Source organism: Myodes glareolus, chromosome 5 (genome assembly GCF_982192425.1).
Source record: "Myodes glareolus chromosome 5, mMyoGla1.1, whole genome shotgun sequence".
Lineage (NCBI taxonomy): Eukaryota > Metazoa > Chordata > Mammalia > Rodentia > Cricetidae > Myodes > Myodes glareolus.
The window spans coordinates 63,945,342-63,961,121 of record NC_142030.1 but is presented as its reverse complement, the minus strand read 5'-3'; the positions used below and the strand labels follow the sequence as shown (position 1 = coordinate 63,961,121).

The 15,780-nt window shown below is 37.8% G+C and overlaps 1 protein-coding gene across 5 annotated transcripts in view; it reads right to left on the bottom strand.

Annotated features, from left to right (window-relative positions):
• The window catches only part of Rabgap1l (RAB GTPase activating protein 1 like), a 632,406-nt gene that overhangs the window by 139,187 nt on the left and 477,439 nt on the right, over positions 1–15,780 (bottom strand). For 4 of the 5 annotated variants that reach the window (XM_087906361.1, XM_087906363.1, XM_087906362.1 and 1 more), the window contains one exon: positions 3,567–3,695. In XM_087906361.1, the coding sequence (XP_087762487.1) occupies positions 3,567–3,695 (129 nt within the window). Of the gene's footprint in view, positions 1–3,566; positions 3,696–13,892; positions 14,438–15,780 lie in introns of those variants that run through there. The other variant, XM_087906364.1, reaches the window with a different exon arrangement.

Below are 15,780 nucleotides of genomic sequence, written 5' to 3'. Positions count from 1 at the left end.
TCCTCTATAACCATTTAGAAAAAGCACCTAATCTTCATTTCTCTATTTACTCATTTCTTATTTATCCTTTTAATGATTAAGTCTTATACTTCACTCCACAGAAACTGCTTCCTCTAAGGTCATTAAGTATTATACAAAATCCATTGTCCAGTTCTCAGTACCTTACATGGCTTCAAGGAATCACTGATATTTGTTTATCTTGTCCTCATCATTTTCCTCCTCTTGTGCTGAGGATAGAACCCAGGGCCTCAAATATATTTTCTTCACAACAATGCCCTTTCCCTTAACATTCACATGTCATACTCTTATGAGATTCTCCTACTGTTTTACCCACTTCTATCCACAGTCATATATTATGTTTATGCATTGATCATCAACCCTTCTCTCTGAACACTTCATATTCCTCTTTATGAGAAGTCACTTACTCCATGGTTTTAATGTTATGACTTCTAAATACCTACTTTTAGCTCAGCTCTTAACTTCAATGTCCACCTGACCACTGGATATGAGTGTAGGACTATACATCAGCAACATAACACATCTTAACTCATTATCACCCACTTGTAAAATTCATTCTCTTGGTTTCTTTCTGAGTGTGATCACTACCAAGTTGCCAACCTAGGAATGCTGAGTAACTTCACTGGCTTTCTTCCCCTGTCATTTAACCTGTCTGCCAATTCTATCTTTTTAATATCTCCTGTCCTTCTCACTTCAAATATAACAATCAACCTAGTCATTCCTCACTTGATTTCTGCAACAGTGCCTAAAAAGTGCTGTTACCACCATCTAATCAGACATCTGTCAATGGATTTTTTTCATACAACAGCTAGAACAACATTTCTAAAACATAAATCTTGCCGTTTCTGTCTTTTATTCAAAACCTCTCAGTGTTTACCAGAGTCCTCAGGCTGAAGCCCAGATTGCTTCCCATGGCTTCCACTTATCTCTGCAGTCTCAGAATCCCCTCTCCCCAATGCTCACCCAAGCCCTCTCTCACCCTAACCTCTGATAAGTACCTACATTTAAGTCTGCATTCTCCTCACCTGTGGATTTCTCTCTTTCAATCCCCAAGGCCTCATTTTAACCCTTATTTTTCCTGAGTTCTCTTGCATAGTTCCTGGTGCAAAATCGGCACCCAATACCTCGCTTTCCTTCCCTAACTTCCTTCTTTCAGGTCAGTGTTGCCTTTTGTATGTTACTTTTATTAATTTTTGAAATAGAGTCTTACTATGCTTCCCTGACTGGCCCAAACTTGATACGTAGATCAGGCTGTCCTTGAACTCACTGAGATTCACCTACTTCTGCCTCCCAAGTACCAAGATTAAAAGCATGTGTCACCAGGCCTGGTGTATATTTGTATCTTGGAACTGAATATTTTACTTTAATAGACTTCTAAAGTAATTGTAATCTAAATATAACCTGAGTAACTTTAATTCTCTTGGCATCTCTGAACAACCAACAGCTAAAACCTATTCCAAATTTACTTCCTACAAAATTCAGTTCACAGTTCACAGCCCTTTGGAATCCATCTTCAAAGTCTATGTGTAAACATAATTTTGTCTAAGACATTTAGTTTGGTCAATCAGTTTCTGTGTGTTTGTCTACCCATCTGTCTGTCTTTCTGGTTCGTGTTTTGAGATAAAGGGTATTCCAACAGTGTCTAGCCTGGGCTTCAAACAAATTCAAACAGCCCCACTGCCTCAACCAAAGTGTTGAGATAATATGCATATGCTACTATGCTCTGCTCAAATAATTAGTCTTGAAAGCTTTAGCAACTTAGCATTCAGGATAAAGACTTGAGAGGCTGTTTTGGTGGGGGTGTACTTAGAAAATGATCTTTTAAAATATGGGGCTCAATTGAAAGACAAAATAATTTCCTAGTCAGTTATTTACTTTCAGCATTGATTTATGCTTTGGGGCATTTGTAATCTATTTTAAAATAAGTTAGAACTAAAAATCAAAATTGTTATTGAGAAAAGGTTTACAGGCCTTTAAGTTGGATATGGTGTCACACACCTTTAATCCCAGAACTCAAGAGGAAGAGGCATGCAGATCTCTGTGAGTTTGAGGTCTGCCTCGTTTAAATAGTATCCAGCTAAGGTTAAATACTGAGACCCTACTCTGTTTTGTTTTGTTTAAGTATTACAGGGGGAATAGTACCTAGAAGAACTCCAAGTCAATTATTTATTAGATGCATATAATTATACCTTAAGTAATAAGCCTATTAAATTAATAGAAACTTGTTTTATGCTTAGATCAAAATCTAGAATGAGTTTTCCTTGACCACTCACAGCTATACTTACACATAATGAAAACTTTAAGGTTTTCCCACTTTCAATATATTTCTTCTCTACTGCTGCCATACTGGTTCAGCTGGTCACTATCTGTCCATGGGATTACATTAGGTTCTGTCGTCTCTCTTCCTCTTTTACCCATTATTGCCCATCAATATAGCTGATATGATCTTCTCAGAACCCAGAACAAATTATTCTTCCCTGCCAGGGCCTCCACTGCAAAATAAACCTAAATATAACAGCTGACAACTCTTGGCTCCTTGTGGGCACTCTCACTTCAATTCTGATTCCACGAACTCCTCTCTAGCTCTAATGGCCTACATGTCATTCTTTAAACTCACAAGGCCTGAACTGATCTCAGGACATTTGAACTATTTCCTGCCTGGAATGTTATTTCCCAGGACTTGTCCATGAGTTATCCTTTGTCTCATTCATTTCCCATTGGGGTCTACACACACTAGGAAAAACATCACAACTCACCTATTTCCTTTTTACTTTCTTTTTTTTCCTATATATACTTATTCACCTTCCAACATAAATAATTTATTATGTTAACTATTTATGGTCTGTTTCTACTGTAATAATATAAGGTTCATAATGCTTGTCTGTCTGCCTAAAAAACAGATTTATATTTATGTCATGGTTAGGTGTATATATTGTGGAGGCATAAGTAATTAGAAAAATGGTTCCAAATCTTTTAAAGAAAATATATTTTCTCACCTTAATTTTCAATTGTCTGTATACAGTTTTAAATTTCAAGCTAATTTATAAGATTTGCTTAATCAGACACATGACATGGACCAACATATCTACAGACATCTGGTAGATGTGAGATGGTTTCTGGCCTGATCAAGACTCAAACTGCCTAAGTACCTTAAAAAAAAGGGAAAGACCTGCTTGGCATGTTTTTCCTGCTCTGTCCTAAATAATCTTAAAACAGATGGCAAAAGCTAAAATACTAAGTCGGCTGCTATGGAAACCACTATTATAGCAGCCGATACCAGAGCCCCACCTAGAAAATAAATGTTTGCTTCCGTTTTATTATAATCTGAGTCATCAACCTTTCACTTTAAGTCCTGATAAAAGATAGAACAACTGTCAACATCCTAGATTACAGAAAAGTCTAGGAGAGACTAGTTTGTACACAAAATCCCTAAAACACACTCAGAAAACAGCAACACACACACACAAGGAGTTTAACACAGTTTGCTATGTTTATATTATTCTACATGCAAATTATACCGCTATCATATGTAAGTTCATGGATCTTACTTTAATATTGCAAGCCTGCTCCATCAATCTTCTTGCATTCTCCTCTGCCCGGTACCTCTTTGGAAGCTGAACTCTGAAGAACTTCAAAGCGCCCTCGAAATCAGCCTGCAGGAGGTCTTCCTTTGAGGTCTGAAAAACAATCACCAAGACACATCACCACACTTCAGCCTGTGCACATTATATGAATAAATGCATGACAAAAAAACACTGTTGATTTTCATGAATATACTTTTAGAAGATACTTTCAGTATTTCTAGTATTCAGAAAATATTGCTGTCACATGCTGAAATTATAAACCCTAAAGCAATGTAAGAGACAATTATTAACACATTAACTTGTAATTCATATTATATGGAGATTATATTAGTGAATCCCAGCAAAGTTTACCAATCTAGAAGAAAAGAACAAATAATAATAATAATAATAAAAACGAAGCTAAAAAATAAAGAAAAAAGAAAATGAGTAAACTCTGGATTAATCTGTGACTTTACCTTGATGAGAATTTTTAAGATTATTAGAAATCTCATTGAAGACACAAACAAAGCAATCAAAGCCCATCAGAGTTACATAACAAACACCTAATGGGAAGACTGCTCCTTTTCAACTAATGACAAAAGCAGCTCAAGTGAAGAAAGCAAGAAATCAATCCAGCAACTAGAGAATGTCACGAACAAGTAAACAAAACAAACCACTTAACTGCTGACTTCTTACTAAAAACATGTTTGCCAAATTCACTTTTTAAAAAGTCACCATGCGGAAGTCAGTAAGAACATCTGCACACAGGAAAAAACTGAAAGGAAACAAAACAAAATGTTTGCCTACATAAAAAGATCATGGGTGACTTTTTTCTCTAGATTTTGCAACATTCTACTAAAAATTTGAAAACAACTATGGCAAAATCTCTGATACACACTAAGGATTTAGGTAGAAGGGTACATAGGAATAAGTAAAACGGAAAATTAAATATTTTAGCCAGGAAAAATGGCACAGGCCTGAAATTCCAATACTAAGGCCTGAAATTCCAATAAGGAGGTAGGTAGATCACCAAGAGTATGAGGCCAGCTGGGTCTGTATAGTGAGTTCCAGTACACTTACCTCAACACACACACACACACACACACACACACACACACACACACACACACACACAGAGAGAGAGAGAGAGAGAGAGAGAATTGTTTTAAAGATGTTATGTAATTGACATGTTCTCTCTAATATATGAATGTTAACTTTCAACCTTTAGATATGTATGTTTTAACTGGAATACCCACAGAGGTTAGAAAACTACTAAGTGCCCATGGGGAAAGCAGGGATCTTTTAAGGGAAGGGAGAAAGATTAAAGTAATATAAAGGAAGAAAGGGAAAGAATGTAACAGGAAGGGTCAAATGGGAAGGGGTGGGAGGGCAGGGTGAGGAGGGATAGTTAGCACTACAGGCCCTTTGACAAAGTCGTATGGAAACTTAGTACTGCAGACGCATCCCAAAATGAATACCTATATACATATTTAAAGAATTTAAATGAAATCACCTAGGATGAAGGAACAAGACCCCAAGTAGGTACCACATGCTAGTGAACAAAATTCCCAGTACCAGGAATGAGTTATCTCTTTTTGAGTTGTCCAGTGTGGTCCCATAAATACACAAATATTACAGAGTATTGTCATTTCTCTTGGTTACCCTCTGGAACTTGATAGTAAGATCCTATTGCTGAAGACAACACATAATTGAATTATAAAAGCTGGAAAAACCAATTAGGTTCTGAGCTGGTAGCTTGGCTACCTGATTTTCTAAATCTACAAGACCCAATATCAAGCCTGGTCACTAAACTCACATAAATGGACAAAGGGATCAAGAATGAAGAAAACTTTCTCTTCAAACATTGGACACTTAGTCAAGTGGGAATGGCATTGTAACTGTGATTCTTGGAGGAAACCACAGTTTCAAAGGCAGTGCTTTGTAGGTCTCCCCATGAGGGTTGTGCTGAAACTACCTAAGGTTGAGTCTCTATAGAGCAGAAATCAAATTACCTGGCTGCTGTCTACTTGGGCAGGCTGGCAAGATGGCCCTGTGGTTAAACCACTTGCTAGATGTACTGGCTAGTTTTATGTTAACCTGACACAAGATAGAGTTATTTGATAGGAGGAAACTTGAATTGGAAAAAAAATATCTTCATAAGATATGGCTATAGGGCATTTCTTAGTTAGTGACTGATGGGGGAGAGCCCAGGCCATTGTGGGTGGTGCCACCCCTAGGCTGGTAGTCCAGGTTTTTTAAGAAAGCAGGCTGAGCAAGTCATGATGAGAAAGCCAGTAAGGCACCCCTCCATGGTCTCTGCAACAACTCTTGCCTCCACGTTCCTGCTCTGTTTTGAGTTCTTGTCCTGACTTTCTTGGATGATGACGAGCAACAATGTAGAAATGTAAGCCAAATAAACCCTTTCCTTCCCAACTTTTTTTTTTGTCACAGTGTTTCATCATAGCAATAGTAATCCTAACTAGGGCACTATGTAGGCCTGAAAACCCGATTTTAATCTTTAGCATCCATGTAAAGGTGTAAGCAGAGAACGAACTTTACAAAATTATTCTCTGATGTCAATCTGTGCCTGTGTATGTTCCTACCACACACATACTCACCCCCCACACCCACTGATGAAGATAAGGTAATAAAAATAAAACAAAACACTATTAGCATTGGCTTGCCTAAGTCAGTTGAACCCAAGAAGTAAAAGAACTATGACAACCACATAACAGGGAAGCCTGGGGATTCCACCTGGGAGAGGTGGCTCAGAGGTTAAGAGCACTGGCTGCTCTTCCAGAGGTCCTGAGTTCAGTTTCCAGCAACTACATGGTGCTCACAACCATCAGTAATGAGATCTTGTGTCCTCTTCTGGCCTGAAGGCATACATGCAGGGAGAACACTGTATACATAAGAAATAAATAAATAAATCTTTTAAAAAACAAAAAACCAAGGAGGTCCAAGATTGGAAATATAGAAATTGGCACCTAAATCTCTGGATGGTACATAAAGGTAGTAAAATATAATTACAAACATTGAAATAAATTCATTCTAATTTCAAATCTCGCTAACTTGTGATGTTGCACACATTTTTCCATCTTGAAAATGAAGTAAGCTAAGGTATATGAATACACTTTGTTAAGTCCAAAACAAGTATAAGGGATGACGATTTGGTAAGTTACCTTTGCTTTGCTCAAATATTCTTAGAAAACAAAATTTTGTGTTTAAAAACAGTGCCTACACTCTGTGTAAAAGTATCTACACACTGATACTTTTAATTCCACAAAGGAAGCTGTCCAGGGGCTAGAGAAGGTTACTCGGTGGTCAGAGCACAGAGAATGCAAGCATGAAGACTTGAGCCTGAGTCTTGGCACCATGTAAAGAGCTGGGTGTGATGACTCACACACCTGCAACTACAGCGCTATGGGGCGGTGGGGAGAGAGGTGGAAGGACTGCTAGGGTTTGTGGCTGGCCAGCCTAGCTCCAGGGTCAGCGAGGTGAGAAAAGGCAGAGAATGATAGAGGGGACACCCAGGTGTTCTCAAGTATCTGTGTACATGTACAAGCGAGCCCATTTGTACCTCTCCCATTCATTCATTCATAATAAAAAATAAAACATTCTATAGTCCTTGTTCTAAAAATTTATATTTTTTGTGAATTTCAATAAAACTATTTCACTGTGATGATAAAAAGATATCATCTATGCAAAGGGTACTTAAAAACCTTCGTTGGGGGCCAAAGAGATAGATCAGTGGTTGAGTACATGTTGCTCTTGAAGATGACTTTGGATTGTGTTCCAAGCACCAACATGGCTACTCACAACTGTCTATAATTCATGTTCCAGAGGATCTGAAGGTTTCTGGTAGCTAGCCTCTGCCAGCACTGCATGTATATGGCATACAGACATTCATGCATACAGAACACCTACACACATAAAATAAAGTAAAAAATTCAAAATTAAACAAAAAACCTTGTTCCTGTGTGTTCTAAAGACAACCTGCAGTCCTACTTTGATTCTAAAAGCATTTTCTCCCAATTTTCTATCTTTAAGAGACCTCTATAAACATTGTCACCTTAAATGCCTTTGTAATGCCATAAGTAGATTATAAGCTTATAGGGCTACCTCTCCACTTTCTTTTTTTTCTTTTTTTCTCTCTTTCTCACTCTTTTTGTTTCTTTTCCTCTCTTTGTAGCTCCTTTTCTCTCTTTCTTTCTCCCTCTCTGTCTCTCTGTTTCTCTCTTTTGCTATCCCTTTCTCTCTTTCTGTCTCTTTCTCTCTCTCTATCTCTCTCTCTGTCTCTATCCCATCTGTTTCTCTTTCTTTTTCTCTCTTTCTCTTTCTCTCTCTCTATTTCTCTTAATCTTACTCTATTTCTCTTATTCTCACTCTCTTTCTCTCTCTCCTTCCACTGTCTCTCTCTCTTTCTCTCTCCTCTCTCCATCTCTCTTTCTCTCTCCTTCTTTCTTTCTCTCTCTCTAATTTTTTCTCTTCTTCCCTCCCCTTCTCTCTCCACCCTCTGTCTCTCTTTTTCTTGCTTTCTCTCTCCCTTTCTCTGTCTCCCATCTCTGTATATCTCTTTCTCTTTCCCTCTTTGTCTCTCTATTTTTCTTTCACTTTTTCTCTTTCTCTCTCTCTCCACCCACTGTCTCTCTTTTTTCTCTCTCTTATTCTCTTTCAATATCTCTCTTTCTCTGTCTCTCTCTCTTTATCTAATTCTCTCTCTTCTTCTCTAATTTTCTCTCCTGTACACTTTGTTTTTCTCTTTTTCTTGCTTTCTATCTCTCTTTCTCTGTTTCACCTGTGTTTCTCTCTTTCTTTTTCTATCTTTTCTCTTTCTCTCCCTGTTTATCTCTATTTCTCTTTTTTCTCTTTCTCTCTTTCTGTCTGTATCTCTCTCACTTTCTATCTCTCTTTCTCTCTCTCACCCTTCTGTTTTTCCTCATTCTTTTTCACTCTTTTTCTTCCTCTTTCTTTTTCCTTTTCTGTCTCTCCCCCTTTTCTATCTTTTTATCTCCATTTTCTCTCTCTTTCTCCCTCTCTCTCTTTCTCGCTCTCTCTTTCTCTTTGTCTCTCTTACTTTCTCTCTCTTTGTCTTTCTTTCTCTAGTACTGGTTCTTCCTCTCTCTTTCTATGTCTCTTTCTCTCTTTCTCTCTTTTTCTCTCTTTTTTCCTCTCTCTTTCTCACTCTCTCTTTCTCTCATTTTCATTCTCACTCTCTTTCTCTCTCTCTATTTTCCCTCACTCTTTCTTTCTTTCTATAGCTCTCTTTATCTCTCTTTCACTCTTCCTGTTTCTCTCTTTTTCTCTTTCTCACTCCTTTTTTTAAAAGAGGTTTCCCCTCTATAACTGAGGCACAGACACTTTATACTTTGCAAAGATTTGGATGCTTCACTAGGAATTTAACAGAAAATAGGTTTTCTGTTATTGTTTTTGGTGCTGGAAACAGAACCGGGACCTCACCCATACTAACCAATAGTTCTACCCCCAACCTACATATCCTTAGTTTGCTTTTTAAAAAAATTTAAAACATAGTAATTTATCTATGTGTGTATATGTGTACCTGGAAGATTCACTGTATGTTTGTTTTTAGTTTCAGAATACATAGTCATGGCTCCTCACATTAAAGCAAAATGGAGGACTGGTAAACTTGCCCATGTGTGCATGCTTATAAGACCAACGTTGACAAAAAGACGCCTTCCTCAATTTCCTCTCCACCTTATGCTTTCAGACAGGGTCTCTCATTGAACCTCATTGTCATTTCAACTAGGCTGGTGGCCCGTGAAATCACGGATCCTGACTTTCTTCCCTGGTATTGAGGTTACAGGCACACACCACCACACACCTGGCTTTCATGTGGATGCTGCTGATTAGAACTGACATTTTCCCTATTCTTAAGTACTTTACCCACTGATGCAACTCTCCAGCCCAAGAAAGACAAACACAAAGCTTAACAAAGTTTAACACAAAGCCTCACAACTCAGAAACAAACGTCCTAACATTTTGCTGCTTTGCTTGTTCTCCCTCCCCATATCCCTTAAATACATACTACATATATGAAATACTTTATATATTCAGATTTTGAGTAGCACTGAACTTGTTTTATTAAAGACATATGTTTCACAGATGTCAAACATTTCTATTATTGTTAATTTAAAACACAAGAAGTGCTGTCTATCAAAATAAAGCATGTCTCAGCCAGGATTACTAGTTCTAATACACACAAATTAATAATTACCTAGCTATAATGATGATAATGATGGATATAATTAGGCTTATAGTTGTATGAATATTAATCCCTGACAATGAAGAGAAGCTTAGCACATGATTTCATGATAACTTTTAAGCTTTAAATATGTACCCCTAACAGGAAGACTGACACTTCCCTAATCAAACCAAGTACCCCCAAAAGATGTCCTGGCTTCTGACCCCAGAATTCCAACAAGCTAGACTTGATTTAAACTGGAAAGATAATTATTCTTCTACTCGAAAATTCTTATATTTTTGGTTATAAGCCTAGCTCATAGAAGACGAGCCAACTTTTTGCATCTTATTGACAAATTCTTAAGAGTTATTCTATAATGCTTTTGAACAATTGCAAGAAAAAATAAACTCTCAAAAAATAAACTTCTCCAACATTGTTAAGTAACAGTGATCAAAAGGTAACATAGGGATGTTTAAGCAAATGTGTTTTCTTCACTTTTAAATTAAAAACTCAACCACTTTTAAAACCAGAACTACTTAAAGATAACATCTAAAAGTCAGTGCTTTATCAATACATGTCTCTTCTGATTCCCAAGCTTTCTGACAAATCTTTTCAAATAATGTGAACCATATTTATCAATTACATATGCAGAGGAGACATCACTCATTCCTTCATTTGAACAGAATTATACATAAAGATTACAGGCATGATTAAGACATTTATACAAGTTCTACTTCAGTTTCTGTTCAAGTAGTTAGAAAGAAATATCCAGAAGAAAGAGGTGGGTTTACTATATAATGTTCTTGGCAGTTACGTCAGTGAGAAGAATGAAATCATCAGGCACACAAGAGACATTAACATAAACGCGGCCTATAGATTCCTAAAGGTTCCAGGTATAACAGAGCCAAAATTTACACAGTACAAACTAGGAAACTGACTTTGGATTTACTTTGATATAAAGATGAGTTGGGATTTCTGAGGGGCATATACGTGACACCTTCTGTATTGGGATCTTTAACTTTTTAAAAAGTTGTAATCTGACTTCAGGGAGCAATCTTTATAGATGTTAGAGACAGAGTTAAAAATAGGAGCCATTCTGTCTCCACGAACTAAGAACATATTAGGGCATATTTTGAAAGCCTAAGAAATTTCATCAAAGTAACACATTGCAATTGTTGCTAAATGGGCAGCTAGAATAGTTGCTTGAAGACACATGGACACACATACATGCACACACGCATACACACAAACACACACACACACTCACATATCCCTCTCAATCTTGCTTGAAGTCCTTTGAACTCACTGTAGAACTATCCAGGATATCAGTATTGAAGCTAAAGCTAAAACTAATTTTAATATATAAAGGCATGATAATAACTTCTCATGTCACATGATTGCAAAAAGAGAAACCGTAGAAGAAGCATTCTGACTGTGAAGAGAGTAAAAGTGTTTCCTCTCCCACCAGAGTCCCTGCAGCACACAACCTCTGGCCATGAGCCAGTGCTGACACCACTTTGAATGTGTTTTCCCACTGAAAAATTCAGTGTAAGAATAACACATTTTCAAGTGACTTTTATTTCTCTCCTTTCTTTCTTTCTTTCTTTCTTTTTCTTGGTTTTTCAAGACATGGTCTTTTTTTTTTTAAGAAGCAAATTGGGTGAAATAGATCTAACATTTGAGTTTTAGTTCCAGATGTTTCTATTCTAAACTTCTAAGTACTCTTGGATGAGAAATTTTTCCTCAAGGTCTTTCCTAAGTAATAAAATTCTAGATGAGTATTTAGGGAGGAAATCTGCATGGTTCTTTTCCCATCTGTACTGTTTTTACTCTAAATAGTCTTTTTTTTCTTTCAGTTATGATATCTAATAGAATTTCTATTTACAGTACCCCCAATTGCTGTAGGCCTAAGAGTCTTTAAGAGGAAAATGTTGTTTAGCTGATGTATGAGTGTTTACAGTTGCTTGCAGCATAGACAGTCCTGGAACTCACTATGTAGCACAAATTGACTTTTGGTTTCCACCTCCTGAGTGCCTGGATCATAGGCAAGCACAGCTATTCCTAGTTTTGACTTTTTTGAAAAAACTGAGGCTCTGTAGTGTTTGTTTGTCTTCATATATAAAACATGATCAAAATGGCAGTCATGTCTTAAACTTCAGTCTTGTCCTCTTGAGTGGAAATAAAATAATAATACTGCATGTCTTTTAGAACCACCCTATACTAACCAGCCCTCAATCCTGAACTATCAGTCAATCCAGTAACATATGCTGAGCACCTGAACGCACCCACCAATTTCCCAGTATATATGTGAAAATTTGAGTGGTAACCCTTTGGATAGCAGATCCCAATTTATGACCACCATGTTAAGTAAAGGACACCCCAAATATAAACCACATATAACCAGGATTCTATCAACAATCTTTCAAGGATAACAGTGTACAATAAGGCCAGAGATTTCCAAATAGCCACATACACAGGTCAGCATATGCTGGTCACATGCCACACAGTTAGCACCATTGTCTGGGCTCTAAAATATACAGCACAAAAAATCCTGAGGGAAGCATTTACTTCAAACACCTCATTTAGCAACTAGATTTGTTCCATTGCAACATAGTGAAATATGTAACTTCACTAAGATCTCAAGTTTGGGAGCCCAACTCCCTGTGGATATTATTGCTAATTAAATGTTTTGAATTAGAAGTTTAAATTTATCTCTAGTATAGATAAGTGTGAGACATCTTAGCTATCAATTTTTGTTTTACTTCAAAAAACTGAAAATGTAAATGTTAAGCAGTGACTGTGAAGTCACTGATAGAAACCCTCAAGTTTTGGCTAATTGGTCTTTAAGATATGGAAATTTGTCACACCAAGACTCAGAGATACAAGGAATTTGTTTAAATGTATATCAGCGATTCCTGGTGCCAAATTCCTGAAATTAAAAATAAAACAACATATTTCTAATATGATTAGAATCTTTCAGTTTTCTCCCTTGTAAACTGTGAATCAGGAAAACAATTGTTTCAACTAGGCATTAAAACATAAGTATTGAGCTTTGTAAAAATTCTTTCCTACATGAAAAAAGAATTGTTATATTTTTAAATGACCTCCCTATAATTGTATACTGCTCATCACACTTAACTTCATTGTGCTATGATGAACAGACGCTTTTCATAGTGGGAAATTTCTCATACACATGACTACAGAATGTCTGTTCTGATCACTCAGAAGACATGGAGGAAGAGAAGTGAGAATTAAATATAGTCTAATAAACATTGTACCAAAAAGATACGCATCAGAGAATCAAATGAATCTGTAATAGCATTAAAACTCCATCCTACAAAACAGACAAAGCTGGGTTATTGTTTTCAATTATCAAATGATGGTATAGGACTACTGTGGACCAATTATATCACCCAACAGTTGCTAGGCACAGCTCTGGAACCACTGAAGAGAAACCCTGCCACAGCGATTGTGGGTATTTAATTTTAACCCTTGGTAGGAAATATGGAAGGATGATTTTTCTCTTATCCAGGAAATCAAATAACAAGCAAACCTGACTCCTCAGACTCACAGAACAGATCCAGTAGCTGTATGTTGTTTTATAGACACACAGTTCAATCACCCCAGGGGAGATATCTGCAATTTCCTACCCAAGAATTTTTAGGTAATAAATCCCTATTGCCAAAATCTAATTGGGAATCATGTTGCAGGGCTTGAAAAGCCAGCCACACATAGTCTAGATAGATGGTTATTTCTGTTGTAAAATTTAACCCTTTGGGGACACAGATAATATAACACCCACACCAAGTTTTAGGGTTTTCTGCTTCATTGCTGAGTCTAGCAGCCTGAAAATCTGTTTTTCTTCCTTGCCTCAGAGATAATGCCACTGATATGACCCTGGACTTTGAGAAAACAGCCGTAATTTCTTATAGCCAATTAAGGAGTGGCATAGTCCAGGTTCAAGGAAGCTACACAGCACTCAATCTTCCTTCTCAGTAGGAAAGGCTGAAAAGGGAAGAAACCAGGAACCCACAAGCCTCTAGAGCAACATTCTCACAGAGGACGACACAAATTCTCTACAAATTAAGTTCAATGAAAAACAGTCTCACCGCCAGAAGCCGGGGCACAAACAGCCGATGCCCCATCCCCAGAAGTTCCAGCACCCGACATGCATACTCATTCACCAGCTTGCTCCTCTCGTCGTGCATGTCCTGGGACTTTCTGACAGGAGGTGTGATCTTAGCAGCTGGGGCTGGGCAGGGTACCCCTTCTTCCATGAGCAGTAAATAGGTATCCAGAATTAGAAAGCTGGATCTCTCACCCACAATCCTAAGAACTGCAGAGAGAGGGGAGCCAGGCTACGTCTCCCCAGGAGGATGCACAAGATGGTCTATGATGGGAACTGTCAGCTAATGTCGCCACAAGAAAAACATTTTGGCTAAATTATCAACTATGCATAAGCCCTGGAGTAGATTGGTTTGAATGAAATCAAAGGCTGATGTAAATAAGCAATGGCAAAAGCAATTGAATCCCGGAAAAATGGCCAGGAGCGGAGCAGGAAGAGTTCAGATGCATGTGTAAAGATGGACAAGCTGCTCAGAGGGCTCTAGCATGTGTGACTGTGAGTGTGTGTGTGTGTGTGTGTGTGTGTGTGTGTGTGTGTGTGTGTGTGTGTGTGAGAGAGAGAGAGAGAGAGAGAGAGAGAGAGAGAGAGAGAGAGAGAGAGAGAGAGGATATATCTCTGTATGAGCAGGCGGCAGTAGCAGTAGCCAGGAAGCCAGGGCAGTTGTGAAGCTGCAAGGAGAAAAGGATGAGCTCATTGCAATCCGTGATTCCTGACAAGCAGCCCTGCTGCTGTGGCTGTCGCTGCTGCTGCCCTGTTACTGCTGCTGCTGCCACCGTGCTGCCTCTAGCTGTGAATCAGTAATGAAGGGGTAAGAAAGGAAGGGGAGTGAGCAGAAGGGGGAGGTAGGTGAATGAGCATGCAGAGTGAGTCTCAGGGGAGAATGCTGTAATAAGAAGCCAATGGCGAGCCATTGGACAGATAGGCTTTCCCTTCCCCGTCCACCTTCAATCAGTGTTAGTCTGACAGTTTGTGCTGTTGAATCCCAATCACACAGACAGATGAACTAGCTTCTCCTTACATATGGTGCTCACAGTAAAATCAGACAGACAGACAGCTAAAAGGCTGACCCTATTCACTGTTGCTTTCTAGTAAGAACAGATAGAAATCTGATCTTATTCTGTGTGTTTAAAGTGGGAAGTTCCGATCCTTGTCACATTACCCAAATCTTCAGACAAGATCAGTGTTAGGGTAAAATGACAGACTATGAACAGAGGAGCATGCACCAGCATTCAGTAACTGACACACCCTCAAGCTAAAGAGTTTATGAAAATATTGTGTCTTTTTGTAATTACATGTAATTGCAGAGTATACAGAAGCAATACAACCCATTGGGAAGGCTGGACACATTTATATACATGGAATATGTTAAAATAAAAAAGCCTACAGTGCAACACTACAAGTACTATTTAGAAACTATCAAACTTGAAATCCTTAAAACAAAATAATTTTCATATGCCACAGACCTTGATAAACAGCAATTTAATTCTGATGTTTTATTAGACAAAATATAGTTTCGGCATTTCTGATCAAATAAATTCTTCCCTAAAGAGGCTGCTAACATTAGGAATCAACCATATTTTAAAATTGTAAATCTTTAAGTAAGATCTTAATCCTAGAACTCAGGAGGCAAGGCAGGAAGATCTCTGAGTTTGAGGACAGCCTATCACACAGGAGCTGCGAATCTGGAAGTTATCAAATACAAACTTACTGACATGTCCTTATAATCCAAATAAAAGAGAGAGAGAATAACTATGATAATGGGATTACAGGGAAAAGAAACAAGAAGGGATCTATTGCCTCCTTCAACAAAATGTTGTTTGATTTGTTCCCAAAATCTCAAGAAAACTAAAAACAAAACCAAAAACAAACAA